At 35.9% G+C, this 21,979-nt stretch overlaps 2 protein-coding genes across 13 annotated transcripts in view; one reads left to right on the top strand and one right to left on the bottom strand.

Annotated features, from left to right (window-relative positions):
- Nucleotides 1–9,557, bottom strand: bnip3 (BCL2 interacting protein 3). Of its 2 annotated transcripts, XR_007181840.1 has the most exons (7): nt 9,283–9,557; nt 7,224–7,380; nt 6,361–6,439; nt 5,927–6,033; nt 5,653–5,802; nt 1,236–1,347; nt 1–1,011 (listed from the first exon to the last, which is right to left on the bottom strand). XR_007181840.1 is itself a non-coding variant. In XM_048170148.1 (6 exons), the coding sequence occupies exons 1-6, from the start codon at nt 9,323–9,325 to the stop codon at nt 969–971; spliced, it is 579 nt and encodes a 192-aa protein (XP_048026105.1). In that variant the 5' UTR covers nt 9,326–9,551; the 3' UTR covers nt 1–968. The 2 variants fall into 2 exon arrangements, 1 of the variants encoding a protein (XP_048026105.1); XM_048170148.1 differs by lacking the exon at nt 1,236–1,347 and having other exon boundaries at nt 9,283–9,551.
- Nucleotides 9,558–9,573: 16 nt separating this feature from the next.
- Nucleotides 9,574–21,979, top strand: part of jakmip3 (Janus kinase and microtubule interacting protein 3) — a 54,079-nt gene continuing 41,673 nt past the window's right edge. For 2 of the 11 annotated variants that reach the window (XM_048170137.1, XM_048170147.1), the window contains exons 1-4: nt 9,574–9,687; nt 11,999–12,197; nt 12,420–12,519; nt 16,711–16,949. In XM_048170137.1, coding sequence (XP_048026094.1) covers nt 16,815–16,949 — 135 coding nt within the window. In that variant the 5' untranslated portion in view covers nt 9,574–9,687; nt 11,999–12,197; nt 12,420–12,519; nt 16,711–16,814. Of the gene's footprint in view, nt 9,688–11,410; nt 12,198–12,419; nt 12,520–16,710; nt 16,950–21,979 lie in introns of those variants that run through there. The other 9 variants (XM_048170139.1, XM_048170135.1, XM_048170144.1 and 6 more) reach the window with 7 other exon arrangements.

Below are 21,979 nucleotides of genomic sequence, written 5' to 3'. Positions count from 1 at the left end.
AAAGTTTTATAGTTGGCAGACATTTATTTCTGTTGATACAAAACCACTATGAAATTGACACGTACACCGAATACGATTTTTAAAGACTACAAAACATGCACAAATGTACACAATTTCCCTTATACTCCTGCCTGATTCATTAACAGTTTTATTTAAGGCAATCTCCGGGCTGGAACCCTGACCGTTCAGATAAACATCTGTGAAGAACATCTGTGATTGCAATTCAGGTGAGCACTAAGGTGAAATCTGAAGATAAGCTTGATGTGTATTGTACATTTATTTGTGATTTCAACTGACATTCAGGTAAGTGTTGATATAGTACTTTTTGCTAGTATATACTGTGTAATACTTTGCACAGCCTTGATTCCCAAAGCAAAGGTCTGTTTTTGGTGTCTGGAACATCATACATGCAGAAACAACTTCAAGATACAGCAAAATGGTGCTTTGACATTGTTATATCATGAAATGTTGAGATTTAGCATTCAATAGATATGATCCCTGTTTTGATATGGAGTAGAAAGTTCTTTAAAATCCTCCCAATTCACAGTCTCAAGTATCAGGCATCACGTCTCTGGAGATTCAGCATCTCGTGCTCCACTCGTCCTTTCCTCTTTTATCCCTTATTTTATGATCCTCTCATAATAGTAGTCTTGGTACGAGTAAATACAAAATTCTGAGGATGCAGTACATCTAATTCTATCAGGCATGTGCCCATAAGTCTAGCGTGGCCTTCCCTGCGCTGATGGCCCTAGAATGGACTGGCATTACATGTCGATTTGGGAGAGGAACTATGGGAAAGGCCAGTGGAATACACAAGGGAGAAGCAAGATAGAGAGCGGCCCACAGCCGGGGAGAGGAAATGTGTCACGTGACCTCGTCCTATCTGCATCTACACGAGCACTGATTCACGACAAAGCAGCTGAGATGGTTGATGTGCGTATATGAGATTTTTCTTCTTTCCTGTTCCCTCAAAATGTGCCAGAAGTAGTAATACGCCTTCCGATGTACACCCTAAAAAGAAGAAATTAATATCAGATGGAGTTGGTGGTATATTTAGGCTATATAACAACATGAATTCTAGTGTTCATTTATCTTGAAAATAAATATTAACTCTCAGGTCTTCCAATTTTCTCCTCCAGGTTGATTTTTCCTGCTTTGAAAGCAGCTGTAAATCAGTGGACTTGTTTTTGCATCAGCAGAGAAGTGTCAGTGGAAAACTGCTAAGTCATACTAACCCCCTGTAGAGCACACTAGCATGCATTCCAGCACGCAGACCGCATCCACTGCTGATCCGCGTGAGGCGGGACTCAAAAATAGCCCTTTATGTGTTACTATCAAATACTGTCTCTGCGAAATAAAAAGGACTTGGCTTAATTTTTTTAAACATCAGTATCGATAAATACAAGGCTTAAGATCATGCAAATGTGCAACATTCTTTGCGCATTTCTGTGTAATGTGGGTAGTTGATTATTGGTAACCACCCAGACTAACTACCCACAACTCCCTAAAATATTCAGTTCCCTATATATGGCTCAGGAAGATCCCCCTCAAATGTAAGTTCATGGGATTTCTTTATTTTGTTGTGTGACGCTATATACATATAAAAAATCTAATTCAAAATGTCATCAAAAACTACAATAGTATAGGGTCATTCTGTGTCAACTCAACCAGAGGTCTCCGGCTCAAAGACACACATCACAGATATACATTTCCTGAGTAATCCACTATTTTGTAAAGGGGATCAAAATGACAATTTGGAAAAAGAATTTGGAGCCAAATTACAGGGGTGTAAAAATGACTTTAGAACGATAGCAGCATCATTATTTTATTTTTACACAGATATTGGTAGGTCTATTAGTAGAATCTGTTGACTTTAGCAATCTTTGTTTCATTATATGCCAAGAGTTCAAAAATGGGGAAAAAGCACTTTGTGTTTTTTGCCTCAAGTTTGCATGCCTGTAACTCAAGAAGTATTAAAGAGATCTTAATATCCTTTTAGATTCTGGTTCTTAACAAACTTTACTTTTGGTATCTCTCGGTGGTTTATACGGAAGAGGATTAGGGCCAAGCAATAATAAAAAAATAAAACCATCTCGAGATTAAAGTTGTTAAATTTTGAGAAAAAAGTCGAGATAAAATGTTGAGAATAAACTTGTTAAATTACGAGAAAAAACTCGTTAAATTTTGCGAAAAAAGTCTAGATAAAATGTTGAGAAAAGTCGTTAAATTACGAGAACAAATTCATTAAATTACGAATTTGTTCTCATAATTTAACGACTTTTTTATTGTAATTTAATGACTTTATTCTCATAATTTAATGACTTTATTCTCAACATTTTATCTCGACTTTTTTCTCAATTTAACAACATTTTTCTCATAATTTAACAAATTTGTTCTCGTAATTTAACGACTTTCTCGAAATTTAACAATTTTCTCATAATTTAACGAATTTGTTCTCATAATTTAACGACTTTTTTATTGTAATTTAATGACTTTATTCTCATAATTTAATGACTTTATTCTCAACATTTTATCTCGACTTTTTTCTCGAAATTTAACAACATTTTTCTCATAATTTAACGAATTTGTTCTCATAATTTAACAACTTTTTTCTCGAAATTTAACAATTTTCTCATTTTCTCAATTTCTCATTTCTCAATTTAACGAATTTGTTCTCATAATTTAACGACTTTTTTATTGTAATTTAATGACTTTATTCTCAACATTTTATCTCGACTTTTTTCTCGAAATTTAACAACATTTTCTCATAATTTAACGAATTTGTTCTCATAATTTAACAACTTTTTTCTCGAAATGTAACAATTTTCTCATAATTTAACGAATTTGTTCTCGTAATTTCAACATTTTATCTCGATTTTTTTTCTCGAAATTTAACATTTTTCTCATAATTTAACGAATTTGTTCTCGAAATTTAACAACTTTAATCTCGAAGTGTTTTATTTTTTTTATTATTGCTTGGCCCTAATCCTCTTCGTAGGTTTAGTCCCAGAGATATGGAGATCTTAATGCGGCTCCATGAGTAAATTGGTATATTGTACACATTTTCAGTGGCCAAAAACCAAATGTGTGTCATTTTGCATACAACTAATAGAGGAATATCTATAAAAAATTTTAAAAAAGAGCTAAAACTAGAAATGTATCTTGTTTTTTTCTATCAGCTCAATTGCATAGAACATACCTGTCTGAGTGCCATAAATATTCCTTTTCCAAAGTCTGCATAAATTACGAATTTGTTCTCATAATTTAACGACTTTTTTATCGTAATTTAATGACTTTATTCTCATAATTTAATGACTTTATTCTCAACATTTTATCTCAACTTTTTTCTCGAAATTTAACATTTTTCTCATAATTTAACGAATTTGTTCTCGTAATTTAACAAATTTTTTCTCATAATTTAACGAGTTTATTCTCAACAATTTATTTCAACTTTTTTCTCGAAATTTAACAAGTTTTTTCTTGAAATTTAACAACTTTAATCTCGAGATGGTTTTATTTTTTTTATTATTGCTTGGCCCTAATCCTCTTCTGTAGGTTTAGCCCCAGAGATATGGAGATCTTAATGCGGCTCCATGAGTAAACTGGTATATTGTACACATTTTCAGTGGTCAAAAACCAAATGTGGGTCATTTTGCATACAGCTGATAGAGGAATATCTAAAAAAATAAAAATAAATAAATAAATAATAATAATGTATCTTGTGTTTTTCTATCAGCTCAATTGCATAGAACATACCTGTCTGAGTGCCATAAATATTCCTTTTCCAAAGTTTGCATACCTGTAACTCAAGATGTAACTCAAGAAGTATTCAAGGTATTTTAATATCCTTCTAGATTCTGATTCTTAATAAACTTTCCTTTTGAAATCCAAATTAAGGCGCTATATAGTTCAGTCCCATAGATATGGGGATCTCAAAGCAGCTTCATGATCAAATTATTACCAAATTTAACAAATGCGGTTCACTTTGCACACAGCTGATACTTATTGCATTTAAAGAGGAATGTCTGAAGAATAAATAATGCAGAAATGTATCTTGTTTCCCTCTATCAAAAGAATTGCATAAAACATAACTCTCTGAGTACCAAAAATCCACTGAAAATGCTTAATTTGAGGCACATTAACTTGCTCTCAAAAGTGTATTTATAAGAATCTATATTTGAATCAGTTTTAGGGATATTTGAAGATGGGAATGTTCATTTTCACAGCTTCTGAAAGAGAGTTCAAATACGCAGTATCATAACTACACGTTACCGCACTGACATCCCAATATCTATGAGTTTGAACCACTTAGGCCTTAAAGGGATAGTTCACCCAAAAATGAAAATTTGATGTTTATCTGCTTACCCCCAGGGCATCCAAGATGTAGGTGACTTTGTTTCTTCAGTAGAACACAAATGATGATTTTTAACTCCAACTGTTGCCGTCTGTCAGTCTTATGCGTGTCAATGGTAACACAATTTATAAGAGTCAAAAAACATGCACAGACGAATCCAAATTAAACCCTGCGGCTCATTGATGTCCTAAGACACGAAACGATCGGTTTGTGCAAGAAACCGAACATTATTTATATCATTTTTTACCTCTAATACACCACTATGTCCAACTGCGTTCAGCACTCGCTAAGTGAGGTCTGATCGCGCTCTGACAGCGACAGTGATGTCTCGCGTGTATACTTCAACGAGTGCTAGACATCACTGCCGCTGTCAGAGCGTGATCAGACCTCACTAAGCGAGTGCTGAACACAGTTGGACATAGTGGTGTTTTAGAGGTAAAAAATGACAAATACTTTTCGGTTTCTCGCATAAACCGATCGTTTCATGTCTTAGGACATCAATGTATCATCACGAGCTGCAGGGTTTAATTTGGATTTGTCTATGCAAGTTTTTTTTTTTTTTTTTTTTTTTTTTTTTTTTTTTTCCTCTTATTGATAGAGTTACCATTGACACACATTATACGACTGACAGATGGCAACGGTTGGAGTTAAAAATCATCATTTGTGTTCTACTGAAGTAACAAAGTCACCTACATCTTGGATGCGCTGGGGGTAAGCAGATAAACATCAGATTTTCATTTTTGGGTGAACTATCCCAAAAAAGTTTCATAAGAACACGAATCTAAAATTACATTACAATATCTTTAACACTTCTTGAATTAAATACATGTAAACTTAAGAAAAATGTTTGTTTCTGGCACTCAGAGAGGTGTTATATTCAATTGTTTTGATGGAGGGAAACAAGAAACATTTCTAGTTTGTGTTATTTGTTCTTCAGACATTTTTCTTTAAACACAATAACTATCAGATGTTTCTACATTTGGTTCTTGACCATTGAAAATGGGTAAAATTTGGACATGGAGTCATTTAACAAAATAAAAATTTGAGCTTAGGAAGTTTCCGAAATCTGAGACAGAATGACCCTATTTCAATAATACTAAAATAACACTGATGGAAACTGTTCATTTTAGTTTGTTTCTGTTTTTCATCTTTATTTTATTCATATTCTTCAATTACAAAAACTATTTTTAATAGTCTTAGTTAACATTAACAGTACTGCAGCTTAAAGATCCATTAGTACACAAGTTACACGCTGACATTTAATACTAGGGTTCAGGGCTGTGTTTAAATGTACTCACCCGAGACCCACAGCAAGGATGTGTGAAAGCACAAGCGAGGGTAGGAAAACTTTGAGGAATTCTGCTGAGAAGATTCCTCCCTTCTTCATCACACTGGTGTTCCTCATGCTGAGTGTGCTGGAACGCTTCGGGTGCCTCAGCAGAAATTCCCTACAGAGACCAAATTTACAGTAGGATCTGTTTGACCTTACTCATTACTATGTTAAGATGCTTTTATGCATTAAGTTGGCTTATTAACAGTATTAAATTGTATGTTTTCTAAAAGTTTAGGTACTTGGGTGGTAAGTTTTCCGGTCGGCTCGACCAGTCCCAAATCCAGTCTGCATTTTTCTTCATCAGGATCTCCACCTCTCTTCTCCTCTCCAAATAGTCTTCCTCTGACTTAAACCAAACCACAACAAAGTTAGAGGCCACTCACACAGAACGCATTTTGACTTTACACTGTGCTCCTTTTCCATTGTTTCAATGTAAACACACTAGACGGACATCTTTAACCACGTGACACGGCATTCTGCGGCGCTCAAGTTAAAACAGCAAAAACGCATTCTGTGTGAAGCGGCCCTTAGGATGGCTAACGGATAACTTTCATGTTATATGTTGGATTATTTTATTTTATTAGTCTGTATTTTTGTAAAGTAATCCTGGTTACATCAATCTTCAGGGTTCCTACACCTATTGACCAATAAATATCATGCTGCTAATATCTACCTGTGAGCTGTTCTTCTCTCCAGAGCTGTGGACCTCGGAGCCCCTGCGCAAGTGTGAAGGAGTCTGGGATCTTGGAGGACTGGTGAGATTCCCAAATTTATATCATTTATTCATATATTTATTTCATTATAACATGCATATCCTTTCAAATTAACATCTTGGAATCTTATGCTATTCTAATCTCAGTGCAGTTAAAGGATTAGTTCACTTTCAAATTAAAATTTCCTGATAATTTACTCACCCCCATGTCATCCAAGATGTTCATGTCCTTCTTTCTTCAGTCGAAAAGAAATTAAGGTTTTTGATGAAAACATTCCAGGATTTTTCTCCATATAGTGGACTTCAATGGAGCCCAAACGGTTGAAGGTCAAAATTACAGGGAGGGCAAAGTTTGAACTAATTGTTATATACTTGCACTAGCATATTGTATATGACAATTTAGTTCAAACTTTAACCTGTGGAGGGCAGTAATACACTTATCAGTGTCTACACTGCCGGAATTCAAATAGAGAAGAAAAAGAGAGCTAGTTCAAGATGAGCATTTATGGTTAAAACGTATATAATTTTTTATTTTATTTTATTTTTTTTAGAAAATGAGCAATGGTTTATCTAGATAAGACCCTTATTTCTCATCTTGGATCGCTGTAAACTGTAATTTTGACCTTCAACCGTTTGGGCTCCAGTGAAATCCACTATATGGAGAAAAATCCTGGAATGTTTTCATCAAAAACCTTAATTTCTTTTCGACTGAAGAAAGACATGAACATCTTGGATGACATGGTGGTGAGTAAATTATCAGGAAATTTTAATTTGAAAGTAAACTAATCCTTTAAAGCACTAAATTATAATTTGGTCATACTGACCTATCACATGGCAGGCTTCCTCTTGAGCTGCTCCTGCCCGACTCGTGCTGCGCATCCAGAAGCATCTTCTCCAGGTCTGGGGCGGTGGCCTGTTCCTCTGTTCTTCCTTTAGGACTGCTGCCACCTCCATTATTAAAATGCAGCTCCACCCAGGAACCTGCAGGGAAAAGGCAAATAATTTCTAGGTCCTTGTTTTAATTATTGTATGTAGATTTAAAGTCACCATGAAATCAAAATGGACCATTCTTTGTTTTTTAATTGAATATTGCAGTATTATAAATGATTTATCTGTGCACATTTTCTCTGTTGATGATGTGTTTATTGTTGAAAGGGCGTGGCAACCTGTCACTCACATGAGATCGATCGAAAACAACCCAATCAATTCCCGATGGACAAGATCAAGTCCCGCCCTACATTTTTTTTTTTTCTAGTTCGAGAAGCTGTTTCACTCAAATATGTCACAATATGGAAGAAAAGACTTTAATCCATTGATTTTTTTTTTTAGCCTCTTTTGATGTTCTCTATAGCATAAACGTTCAAAGTATTTACTTCAAATGTTGTGCACTCCTCGCCTATGTTTTTATATATGCCATTGTCTTTCATAAGAATCAGTGTATTGCAAGCACCACATGTCATAACCAGTTATGAATATTTTACCAACAGCACGTGATATTGAAAACTGGGTTGGGCATGAATCGGTGATCATGACACAGCAACCAGAAAATCCAGATGAACATAGGACATGCCAGCACTTGACTCAACCCAGAAGCCAGAGGAAAATAAACAGAGGTCTAGAAATAGCTCATGTCATGTCATTTTTTTTTTTTCACTCATCATCCAATGAAATCAGGCTGAATACCCACCTCTTTTGTCCGCCTCCTTTCAGTGAATCGGTTCGTTCAGACAGCTCGTATGAAGGAACCGCTTAAAATGATTTAGTGATTCTTTGTCACCCCGTGATTCCATTTTACTTCCCAATTTCTTTCTATTTTTACGTTATGATGAGAATAATAATAATAATAAGGATAGTTTTTTTTTTTTTAATTTACATTTACAAAAGATCAACATTAACTATTTAATTCAACCCACGGTTTGATGTTTTAATAAAATAAGACCGATCACAAAAAGTGCTGATTAAACTAGCACAAAAATCATTAACATATTTTCATTTGCCAACGTTTATTTCTGCTGGTCGATAAAATATTTACTTTTCGCCCAAACATTTCGTCCACGGGTTATCGAATCATATCAGAAAGGGGTGTTCAAAAGAGTCGGTTCAGAATCGAATATGTTCGAAAGAGGCGGTTCTCCGTTCAGTGAGGTTTTTATTTTATTTTATTTTTTTATTAAACAGTACAAAACATCAGAGCATTAAATCAATACAGATACATGAAAAACACAACAAAGAAAAATACACAAACACATAAGTTGCCAGGGTAATAAAACAACAATGCCTCAAGAGGACAAAAAGGATGAATAAAGAGAAACAGTTTTCATAGCTTAGGGATTAATAGAGCATTGGATAGTTTCGATATACCTGTCTAGATCATCTCTGAATAGAGAAAAGAGAGGTTTAGAGCGAGTAAATATTTATGTATGTTTCCGTTCAGAGAGAATGAACTCGCCGAGAGTTGCCGAATCGAGAACGGTTCAGTTTGATTCCTGAACAAAAAATTCATAGCGGTTCTGTGAACCGGTTCAGTAAAGAGATCCGACTCTAAAGAATGATTCATGTATGAATCGAATATTGCTTCGCTTCTTCTATTTTTATTGCAGATCACATGCGTCATTACTGTTTTGTTTTGTTTTTTGCCCACACCTGCTTCTTTTTGCCACATATTATGCCGTAAAATATTAACAATCCCTGGACAATTAATTCATTTGATGTGAAACCGGAATTTGATGCATAGCATGAAAGACTGTCATCTAATTCCGGACATTACTGCTTTAGACTAACGATATCCACATATGCAGCATGTATAGTTGTTTTATGAATGGGGTTTTAAGGAGAAACATGCATAAAAGAACATTAACTTGAGCTGTTTTAATAGCTACATACCCTGAAGGTTTTCCTCGGACACGCTTTGTTTTTCAATCGACATTTCAGTTCCCTTTACCTACAAAACAAACAGCAGAAGATGATTCACGTCCGTCTAAATCCAGGAACGCGGTGTTATCCAAAGGCATGGGTCGCTCCACGCTCGAAATGAAGTGTTTGTCGACGAGAACAGCTCTGTTATATATTCTGCACGTCCTGTATAATAAATTTCATGTGACAGAAGCAGATCGGGATCTTTATTCCATGAATCTACACAGCTGGTGGTGACGCAACATGCGGCTGTCCTATGGATGGAAATATAGGGCAAACAGAATGACAACAATACTGGCACACTGGCACAAGGGATGCCAGATTGTGCTAAATCCTCCTCAAAGTTGTTGCCAGGTTGTACAAATCCTTCTCTAGGTCAGTGCTAAACTTGCACTTATTTTTATAACTAAGGTTTGTTATAGTATTTACATTTAAATTAGTTTTTGTTTTATTTTCTATTTAAGTTTTTATTTTAAATTTGTTCTTTTATTTATATATAGTTATCAGTTTTTACTAAAGGCCTGTTAACTATAAAGATAACTGTTAAAGTCCCAGTGAACCAGAAGTTGCAAGCGACTTTTCTCCAGTGTTGTGACGTATTTCCAAGTGAAACAGAATACTGAATAGAGGGCAGGGTTTTAACTTAGCGCTCCTTCTCTCCATCTTGCTCATAGCAGACTAAAGGCAGGAACACACCAAACTGACGGTCGGCCATCGGGCAGTTTTTGTTCTTCGGCCGACTAAGTTTTCTCAGTGTGTTCCGCGCCGTCGGCTGAAGTTGGTCTTCGTCTGCTTTTTTTCCGTCCGATTCGACATGTTGAATTGCCGTCGGGCAATCTGATCATTCTGATTGGCTGTTCAGCTACTGCCACCTGCTGGTACGGAAAGGCATTTCATCTTACGCAGGCGCAGAATGGACGTGCTACTTGGCCGTCGGCTGTTGAGCGCGTTTGGTGTGCCAGGCCAACTTTGGACCCAGAAGCTGCCGACTTGAGCAAACCCCGCAGTCTGCTTTCGTTGCCACTAGTTCGTCGGCGTCGGCTTGGTGTGTTCCTGCCTTAACAGTTGGAGGGGAGTGGTTAAAGCGTTTTCAACCCAAGCCGTCAAACTGACGTCATCAGAGAAGGAACGCCATTCCAGAACGAAAGTAACTTTTCAGATTTTGGTTAAAGATTACCACAACAAACTTTTTTTTTTTCTTTTTTGTGCATTAACTTGCATGGATTAATTGTACAACACAAGACTACTAATATGCACTAACAAAGTAAATAGGGTCAATTTTGATTTCATGACAACTTTAAGCTCACGGGCTGCGGTTTCAAAGTGTGTACAACTTTTTGCTGTTCTTGTTGCATTTACACGGCTTTAACCAGCAGATGTCCTCAGCATGCATGTTTTGAGTGAACAGCTAGTGTAATCGATCTAATCTTATAAGTGAATTTATTTGATTGTGGAATCAAAACAAGTTTTTTTCATTGCAACTTCAAAGGAAGATAATGCTAACTAGTGCTGGATACCTGAGGTGATTTTTAAGTTGCACTGTTTGCTAACCTAGCACAATGATCTCATCGTTAATACTTCTCATCATTTATTCCGAGGGTATGACAGATTGTTTTCCATATATCCATTTTCTTTAAAGTATCCTTGAAAGGGGGGTTTGACTTGTCAAAAAGTGGTGGCTTTTTCTGGACCTCGGAGATTAACTTCTCCACAATGTCGTCTGTCATTTTAATTGCGTGAACTCTTAAATTAGAACGGATTCTGATTGGCTGTCAGTTTTATCGTTCAACAGCTGGAAAAAAATAGTTCTGAAAGCAATCCCAGTGATATCATTTATCTATATCGTTATAGCTGCAGTGTGGACAGTATTCTTTTATATTTAGAACAATTTTTAGAACTATATCTTTATTGTTATCGTTCTTTGTGTGAACAGGCCTTTAAACTCTGTTTAGTTTAGTTTTAGTGTTTCAGTATCTTTAGTTAAGAATGTTAGCTTTGAAATTTTAGTAATAGTTTTCTATAAATAAAACTAAAATTATATATATTTTTTCATATTTTAGGTAACAATTTACTTGTTTTATATACATTTAATTGTTTTTATCTTCTTTCTGTAAGAGCTCCTAAAAGTGTGAAATAGATAGCAATGTGCAATGCTAAGAAACATTTCTTTCCAGGTTTTATAGATCTCCTGTGACTATAACTGTGATATGTTATGGGAGGTATATTTGGAAAACATTGGTTTCTTTTGTGGTTTTTTGGTGTATGTGTGTTTTTTTTTTTTTAATTCTGTTTGTAATTTCACAGAAATGAAGCACTGCACCTTTAACACCAGTCATTTCATGTTTTAGCTCATTGTCGCCATCTGTATGGCTGGAGGAAAAATCACAGCACTACACTAGGAGGATAATGTTGTTCTGCAGTATTATTTAAGCCATGCTCAATGATGCAATTTCTAGCATCAACCATATGGAGGGAACAGCATGCTGCATGTGAATCCTGAACTGCTTCCAAATAAATGAGAGCCATGCACTGACACACAGCCCACATATATCTTGCTATGTATTTGGTTGTTATTTAATGCATCTAGGCTGGATGATGACGTGATGTTATGAGACCGAGATGCAGTTGCAGTGCATCGACCAGCGGGCGGCTACAATAGCCGTCTTTTCCTGTATCTCTCTCACAGGCAACCTAGGATAGAAGCCAGGCTTCACGCATCCTACAGAACTGCCAGATCCTAGCGTGTATGCATGTGCACACGCCTGCGCATATGTGTGTGCGTGTGCTCCGAGTCCATCTCCACTCCTCTGCCACCATCCTCCCCTTCTCCTCCCTGCCTGCATCAATCCTCTCTCTCCATCAGGGATGGTGAGGGAGTGTTTATGGTAAGTGCAAGGAATCCAATCTCTCTTGCTTCACAGTCTCTCCTCTAACATGCAATAGCTCCCCCTTTTTTCATGTGTTATTCCCTCCTGGTGATCCATCACTACCGGCTGCTGAGGATCCAGCTGTCTGCGCAGGCTGCGAGCAGCTCTGTTCTGCTGAGGATTCAAGCATCTTCTGCATGGAATTCAGGGCATGACAACATGCCTCCCTTGTCGTTTCAGAGCATGTGTTGCGAATCACACGGAATGATGGAGGACCAACAGCTCCCTGGATAAACCCTGCAGACTAAACCAACATCCCAACTCAAACCATGCACTTAAGGTTAGTCTCAATCTTTATGCATTGAATTCCCTTTTTCATTCAAGCAGGGTGGCACCAAACACGCAGACCTGTGTGATTACCAGATAACGATCCTGAAATCGGCCTGCTGGGATGTTTGTCACAACTGTCAATGCGAGCTGCAGAATGCCGGTGCAAAAGGGGAGATGTTGATCAAATGATGCTTGTAGCAGTTACAGCCTCGCTTGCGCAGGATGGAATAACGTCCACAGGCTGTCGTCTGCCCACTGGGATATTTATTGAAATGTTCTTGGAGGGCCATCTGCGGTGCATAGAGGCTTGTTCTGCTTGACGTCTATTTTCCTCTAATGCCTGGCAGTGAGAAACAGCATAGGTTGTATTTATGATGCAACGACCAGTGACGAAATGTGCCTTTTTTTGGAGCATGCAATTGTCAACCTAAGGGAATGAACTCATTGACTTTAGATGTGGAGGGTTAGAGAGACTGTTTGGAAGTTTTTGACCAAAAGCTATCCAATGCACTATCCAATTTATGTTCAAAGCATTGGTTGCATTGCAAATAATTAAATAATTAAAAGAAGACTAAAAGATTTTGACCTGATGACGCTTTCAAAATGATTTTGTCTACAAACAGGTTGAATGATGTTGATGCACATATAAAGCTTCTATAGTATGTTGTGATCGGAGAGAATTCAAATCATAATAGATGATGAATATATGCTTGCTTAATCTAGATTATACTTTTGCCCGAGATAAGTAGCATGTATAAATGCTAAATATCCCAAAATGCTTCATATTTAAGAGCAGCTACACATTATCATTCATTTTAGATACATACATATTGCATAAAGTCTGCTGAGTCACTGTAATTCACTCAGATTAGACACTTTGTGTAATCTCACATCCACAACAGTTCACTCAAAAATGAAAGATCTTTAATTTACTTTCTGTCATGTTGTGCTCAGATAGTGCTCATATATGAACCTGTTGTGCTCTTTACAAAGGCTATTGTTGAATTATTAGACCATGGCTGATCTGTATCCAGGAAAAAGCTTGTGATGTAGGGATCTGGCTGAGATGGATGGTAATTGAGCTGTACCTGACTGTCAGTATAGCTGCTCTATGTATGAAAAGTGCAGTTATCTTACCCAATGATCCACATAATGTATTCAGAGCAACTGGGCAAAGCTGAAGGGTGTCTTTCATCACTTCCTAAGTGAGATTGTGTTAGTAGAGTTAGTAATATGCCTACTTCAGTACATACTTGCTTCCAGTGTCTATAATACTTTTGCAAGTACTGTATTGATGGAAATAACTAAAAAACTTTGTTCATACTAATACCACTAGAGTGGCAACAAAAAATTGAGGTGTAAAAAGTATGTGTGTGTGTATATGTGGGTGTATATATATATATATATATATATATATATATATATATATATATATATATATATATATATATGTGTGTGTGTGTGTGTGTTTGTGTGTATGCTTAATTTAAACACAATTTGGACACAACCATTAGTACTGAACACAACACAGGTGGCTTGAACTCTATTTATTTTAAAAAGTTCCAGTTTTTAGTATTTTAGCATTTAGCAAATTATAATACTATAGTGTTGATTTTTTCCCCCCCTTTTTTTTTATAAAATGTAAACTGTCAGTGTCAAAAGTGAGGTACACATTTTATCCACTGCACTACTGTAGTATTCCAAGAGCAACCTGGGAAATTAGTCGATTTAACAGACACTTGCAAAGTGCATCTCGGATTGCACGTTTAATAAAAATGTGATAAACGGAGTGCTTTCAAAGCCAATGAATTCATTAAGTGCTCATATATGTAATTGCTGTTTAGGCCTAATTGTGAAAGTTGTTTAAACTTAAAGGGGCTATGTAAGACTTTTCATGTATTTATCACTTTTTTTTTATTGCTATTTTATGTGAACATCTTGTAAAGAAACGAGACCTTCCTGTCTTATGTGAAAGACTCGGGTCGTTTTTGCCGGGAAACTCAAAAGGATCTGACGTTTACTCGCGCTCCCGAGAGCCTCTGTCCGCAGGTTGAAGCAACCACAAATAACATGATATTTTACCCCCGGAACGCGATTTTTACCGGGGGAAAGCTAATAATCACGACTTCAGAAGTGGGAATTGTCAAATTTCCTATAGCCCGTGAAGGCAATACAAGTTTAAGATGCCGAAAGTAAAGGGATTACATTAAAGGTTCACCCAAAAATGAAAATTCTGTCATTTATTACTCACCATCATGTCGTTCTACACCCGTAAGACCTTCATTCATCTTCGGAACACAAATTAAGATATTTTTGATTGAATCCGATGGCTCAGTGAGGACTGCATTCACAGCAATGACATTTCCTCTCTCAAGATCCATTAAGGTACTAAAAACATATTTAAAACAGTTCATGTGAGTTCAGTAGTTCTACCTTAATAGTCTTGTATATCCAGATAATCTCAAATATACTTTATAATCAATCTATCATAAGTATAATTTAAATATTTACATATTCATCACACTCAGAAGTGTAACCGCGTCTGGATTTTCGTTAATAGTAGGCCTGTATGGCTGCAAAGGTCTTTTTACGCCTAAGTGAGGAACGAAAAATAACTTTGCTGTGAATCACGTTAAGTCTAATACGTTACATGTGCACGAGCAAGTACGAGCACGAGCAGTAAATTGGTGGCTGCAGTTCATATAACGGCCACCGGTGTCGCTAATAAGGTTTTCTGAATTCTATATAGACCCTTTTAAACTTTTCCTTCAATCTAGAGATTTTAGAGTTTTTTTCTGCCCTATCCTTTTCAGATTATCTACAAGCCAGTTGGCATGTTGTTAGATTCCTCTTATCTTTAGTCTGCTGAATTGACCGGTCAAACATACAGCTGGAACCATGTTTCTGTGGGGATTGGATGTGGATTTAGGATTTGTCAAAGTATTAAGTATTTTCAATACTGTTAAGCAGAGAAAAACTTCCAGTTTCTCCTTCCAGGATAGATCCTGCTATAACAACAAGCACATGTTTTTTAATATGCTGTTGCTCTAGTATTGCTCAGATCAACTTTGCCTCATATGTTTCACCTTGGCAGAATTAAAAGAGACGACTGACTCAATTGTTGACATACAGTAAGAGTATAAAATGAATGCAGATAAGAGCTCAGATCATTTGGTTTAGTTTGATTAGAAATGTTTGAGTGCATGTTGAGATCTCTGAATTTTGATTTCAGACATATTGGCAAATTTGAGGACAATTTGAGATATTGAGATCTGTTCTGAATCTATAGAGAAGATATGAGATTACTAGGGTCTTTTTCTCAAGAAAAACAAAATAGAAAAGCAGGAGACTTTGGCTCCATTTCACTTAATGTAATTTCTCTCACTTGAGATGGTGATTTGAGATAATTTATTGATTAAAATGGAGTCAGGTAGTCTCATACGAAAATAATACCTGTTCTTTATTACAAAGGGAGTAATAAGGTGCTCATAGTGTCTTTTTTGCCAATAAAGAGTTAAACTCTTGAAAAAATTCAAATTGGTGCATTATCTGGTGTTTATATAAGAAATTAATCTCACTATTAAGATGGAACACTATCATTAATTGACCAATGTTGAATTAAATGAAGGCATTAATTAATTAAATTAACAGATTAGCATTTGTGTGATGTCGCAGTGATTATTGCCGTGGTTACAGATGCTTGGAAACATTGTCCCATATAGTTAAAGATTTAGTTTCACCAAAAATGAAAATTTCTGTCATTAATTACTAACCCTCATGTCGGTCCAAACCCGTAAGACTTTCGTTCATCTTCGGAAGGTTTAACCCCTGTAGTTACATGGACTATTTTAACGATGTCTTTACTACCTTTCTGGGCCTTGAAAGTGGTAATTGTGTTGCAGTCTATCAGAGACCAGAAAGCTCATGGATTTCCTCAAAAATATCTTAATTTGTGTTCCGAAGATGAATGAAGGTCTTAGGGGTTTGGAGCGACATGAGGGTCTTCTGAGAAGATGCCATCCAAACTATCTGTTTTAAATGGAAACGTGTCAGCAGAAAAGAAACTTCTTTAAACCATTTCATGGGCTTTTTATTTGTATTTCAAGCTGATTTTCTTTCATTTAAACAATCAAACTATAATGCTGTAATTGTTCTAGGTCTCGTTGACCTCTGTAAATACTTGTTTCCTTGTGAACTGCAGGTGGGTGGAAAGATGTAGCTGAGGAACAAACAGAAGCGAATCTTGACCGTTCACAAGTTCAGGTCATCCCTGAAAGGGGCGTGGCCTGTGGAGTACAGCCCAATATGTCCAAGAAAGCCCCCAGTGGGCGGGGCAAAGGGGAGCGGCCTGACGCCATGGCAGCCCTGCAGGCAGCCAATGAGGAGCTGAGGGCCAAACTCACGGAAATCCAAATTGAACTGCAGCAGGAGAAAACCAAGGTTAGACACTACTATTTGTAGTTTGTTGTGGAAAACATGCAAGTGTCTTTACTCCATTTCGTGTGTATTGTTTTGTTTCTATATTTTGTGGTTTGATTAGAAAATGGCATCTCATCTGCTGCATTGCTTTTAATACTGACCTAATTTCCTTCTGTATATTTGAAAGATTTATTTTCTTTGGAGTTCAGTCATCTTTTGTTGTCACATCAACTGCTTATGTCACTACAATTGCCTTTGAATTCTTGTTCTGTATTATATGAGTGGGTGGAATCAGAGCTGTTGCTTTGCGGTACCTTTTTAATAAAAATAATAATACTTTAATCTAGCAAGGATGCATTAAATTAATTTAGTGACAGTAAAAAGCTTTATAATGTCACAAAATATTTCTATTTCAAATAAATATATTTCATTTGTGTTTTCTATTCATCAAAGCATGTATCATGATTTCCACAAAAATTTGATGATAATAATAATAATAGTAAATGTTTCTTGAGCACCATACGATCATAGAATAATTTCTTAAAGGTGCCCTAAAATTAAAAATTGAATTTACCTTGGCATAGTTGAATAACAAGAGTTCAGCACATGGAAATGACATACAGTGAGTCTCAAACTCCATTGTTTCCTCCTCCTTATATAAATCTCATTTGTTTAAAAGACCTCCGAAGAACAGGCGAATCTCAACATAACACTGTTACGTAACAGTCGGGATCATTAATATGCACGCCCCCAATATTTGCATATGCCAGCCCATGTTCAAGGCATTACACAAGGGCAGGCAGTATTAACGTCTGGATCTGTGCACAGCTGAATCATCAGACTAGGTAAGCAAGCAAGGACAATAGCAAAAAATGGCAGATGGAGCAATAATAACTGACTTTGTCTTTCTAAATGTTTCGTTAGCATGTAGCTAATGTACTGTTAAATGTGGTTAAAGTTACCATCGTTTCTTACTGTATTCACGGAGACAAGTCGTTATTTTCATTTTTTTAAACACTTGCAGTCTGTATAATTCATAAACAACTTAATTCTTTATAAATCTCTCCAACAGTGTGTAATGTTAGCTTTAGCCTGTTAGCCACACATAGGCTACTATTAAACTCATTCAGAATCAAATGTAAACATCCAAATAAATACCATACTTATGCGATTAGACATGTTGCATGACGAACACTTTGTAAAGATCCATTTTGAGGGTTATATTAGCTGTGTGAACTTTGTTTATGCTGTTTAAGGCAAGCGCGAGCTCCGTGGGTGGGGAGCGTGAGAATTTAAAGGGGCCGCAGCCTGAATCGGCACATATTTAATGATGCCCCAAAATAGCCAGTTAAAAAAATGAATAAAAAAAATCTATGGGGTATTTTGAGCTGAAACTTCACAGACACATTCAGGGGACACCTTAGACTTATATTACATCTTTTAAAAAGATGTTCTATGGCACCTTTAAAGATCATGTGATGCTGAAAATTCATCTTTGATCACAGGAATAAATTACATTTGACAATATATAAAAATATTTTAAATGGTAATAATATTTCACAATATTACTAACTTTACTGTGTTTTTTTATCAAATAAATGCAGCTTTAGTGAGCATAAGAGACTTCTCTCAAAAACATTTCCAAACCTTTGAACTGTAGTGTATATTTTAGGAATGAGTTAACTAATGTGAAAACCTGTTTTGTGATTTATAGCATTTAGTCTTGTAAAATGGTCATAATTATAATAAAGCAAACATTAATTTGACTCAAAGGCAGTTCACTCCGAAATTAAAACTGTTAATGTTTATTTATATAATTAACTAATTATTATTTACTTTACTCTCCTCCATGTTTTTTTTCAAAACAGTAATTTGGGGTTTGGAAAATTTCGGGTTTGGAACAATAATGACAGAATTTTATTTTGTGGCTGAATTATACCTTTAAAATAAAAATTCAAGTGTTATTCACAAGCAGTTCACCCTGGAGATTCGCTCAAGAAATTCACTCCCTCAATTTCAGCCGTACCAAACAAGTTTGATGGCCTCTCCATTAATGGCGATGTCATGAACGTTATGTTTTATGGATTGGGCAAATTTTGTGACTGAGTGACTGAGTTGGTGTTGTAGCTGTTTATGGGTTCATTAGCACTGGGAAACAGTGTTAAATGAGGGTGAAAAAAACTATAGGCATTTTGTCAAAGCCGGTTCAATGTCAGGATAGCTTGTGACTGACAGCTGGTCAGGGGTTAATGGTTTGGCTTAGTCCAGTACATTTGTGTCTTGTTGATCTCAAGGGGAGAAGATGGTCTTTAAGAGCCGTGAGAGTATCTAAACCATCTATTTCATGTCCTGATGGTTAACTGATTGGTGTGAACCTCTGTTCACTGTCAGTATGATGAACACTTCATTTGATTTGATCGAGGTTGAACTCAACTCACTAATGCCTCAATTGTGATAACATTGAACTGAAGAAATTCTCAGAGATGAAAAACTGGTAAAAACTGATCTACACCTGCTCATTAATAATCTTAAAAGCATTAGAGCCACATGAAAGGTACACAAAGTAATGCAGAATGTGTTTAAAACCATTTAAAGCCCAATGGGTCTGTGTGTCATCTTTTATCATAGGCTTTTGTATCTTAGACTCATAAATGTTGGTTTGCCATATAATGCAATCTAAATCCAGTATATTTTGACTTTTGTTTTCAGGTAAATCATTAGTGACATTAGTGCAAGCAAGGGCTGCTTTATGTTTCATATTCTAGGTTTGCTGACTCTTACACAGGATGATTGCAAATATCAACATGATAATCGTTGCAATGTTGTGTTTGAAACATGCAGATTTGTTAGGTCATACTTGATTAGAACTGGTTTGATATTATGTGAAACCCAAAAGTAAAGTGATTGATTGATTGATTGATTGATTGGTTGATTGGTTGATTGGTTGATTGATTGATTGATTGATTGATTGATTGATTGATTGATTATGGCTGTAAAAAGACAGAAAGATGTCAAATTTACAGTTTTTACAAGTTTATTAAATTTAATGCTAGGATAATATAACAAATATTATAAATCTACATTATTTAAAAAAAAAACTGGCTATTTTACAGCTTTTATGTACTGTGTTTGATTTAAATTTGCTTTGAATGTGACTAATCCCATCATAATTGAGTCTAATTAAATAAAAAAAATCAATTTTTACTTTTGTTTATTTAAGAAATGTTTCTTGAGCAGCAAATCAGCATATTAAAATGATTTCTGAAGGATCATGTGACACTGAAGACTGGAGTAATGATGCTAAAAATTCAGCTTTGCATCACAGGAATAAATTACATTTTGAAATATTAAAATATAAAATGGCTACAATCAAACCAAAAATTATTCAGACATTTTTGATATATTTTTACTAGCGGGTTCAGGACATTATAGTTCATTTATGTAAGTGAGGATAGCAAAAAAAAGTACCGTGGCATATTATACACAAAAATTCTTTATACAGTGGACTACCTGTAAAATTTTCAAAAATTGGAACCAAAAGTTATTCAGACACATTGACCTGACCATGTTTTGCTTAAGTGTTATCTGACATAAAGTTTATTTTTTTCTGACACAGTTTAACTCTGAGATCTTGTCATATTTTAATACCATTTTTTTAAACTATAGTGAATAAACTGTATTAATTAATGAAATGTTCAAGGTGTCTGAATAAGTTTTGGTTTGACTTTATATATAATTTTGGTCATACTCGCCCCTATCCTGCGCGTGCGTGTGTGTGTGTGTGTGTGTGTGTGTGTGTGTGTGTGTGTGTGTGTGTGTGTGTGTTTGTGTCCGCTCATTGGGTGTCTTTGTGCATACTGCAGTGGCTGTCCAAGATCAATACACACATCTCAGGGTGAAAATAAATGACAGCAAGGTTCTGCAAGAAAGCACACCAGAAAGCCCTGATTGCCACCAACGAGCATTAATGCTCAAAGATTTCTTTATACTGCACATTCAAATATCACAGAGGATATTAATGTACTGTACAACCCTTCTGGTTGACCCTTTCATCATCTGAACCATTTAAAGTAGTCATAAGGGACACCATTATTACTCTAATTAATCATCATAACATCAGCCACAGTTATAGTAATGCTACCATTAAGAAAATGTCAGGCTAAATTTAATGAGTGCGATCAGACAATGTATAGCTGATATAGTAATGAGGTTCAATTATCTGACAGGGGTCACGTGTGTGTGTATATAATCCTATATCTTTCATCTGAATCTCCTTGCTGATGCAGTACGATGTTTGAATTAAAAGCAAAGTGTAAATGATCTAGAATAATGCATTTTCCCCTGTGCACATCCTTCAGCAATGGGAGAGCTTTATTTTAAAATTCTGACCCATGTACTGCAGGACTGGGAAAACACTCTAACAGGCCAATTATCGCCGATGCCTGAAAGTCAAACACACTGCTATACCTTGTTTTCTGTAAAATTGCTTTTCTGATTGCAGGAACATCAAATGCAATGTTCAGGAACGACTCAGGGCATCGGTATTGTGGATATATGGAGGAAATTGATTCATTGTAATTTGAGATAAACAACGAGTGTTCTGTGTTCTGATGTCAAAACCTGCAGGGAAGTAAACACAGAGACAGGCTACTTTTTGTCAAATAGCCAAAAGCAAACTTGAGTCCAGTCCTGCCTGTGAATGACTGATGTCTCTGAGAATCATGTTAGACTAACAGAGACCCTGGAGAGAAAGATAAATGGTTAAGGAAATGATTTAAAAGAGAGTTCACCCATAATATTATATTTTTCATGTTGTACCAAATGCTTTCATTCCGCAGAACACAAAATGAAAGGTTTTGATACTTTTTTGTTGGCACTCTTCTATGGAATTACCATAAATGGGAGCTAAAGTCTTCAAGATTCGAAAAGATGGTTAATGTCCGGTTTTTGAACAAATTCTTTTGAGTCAGATCTTGACTATGCCTTTAAGATGCTGTAAGATGTGATTCAATTTAAGTGCTCTTATATAATCGCCACACTGCACTTTAAGC

Source organism: Megalobrama amblycephala, linkage group LG20, assembly GCF_018812025.1.
Source record: "Megalobrama amblycephala isolate DHTTF-2021 linkage group LG20, ASM1881202v1, whole genome shotgun sequence".
NCBI classification, from domain to species: domain Eukaryota; kingdom Metazoa; phylum Chordata; class Actinopteri; order Cypriniformes; family Xenocyprididae; genus Megalobrama; species Megalobrama amblycephala.
Note: the sequence above shows the minus strand (reverse complement) of the source record. Positions and strands in the feature narration are given on the sequence as shown.

Excerpts from the sequence above, each read along its gene's own strand:
- bnip3 (XM_048170148.1), bottom strand. The coding sequence starts at position 9,325 with ATGTCGATTGAAAAACAAAGCGTGTCCGAGGAAAACCTTCAGG. Across the intron at positions 6,440-7,223 it reads GGAAGCCTGCCATGTGATAG|TCCTCCAAGATCCCAGACTC; the intron begins GTCAGTATGACC and ends GAATCTCACCAG. Across the intron at positions 6,034-6,360 it reads GAGAGAAGAACAGCTCACAG|TCAGAGGAAGACTATTTGGA; the intron begins GTAGATATTAGC and ends GTTTGGTTTAAG.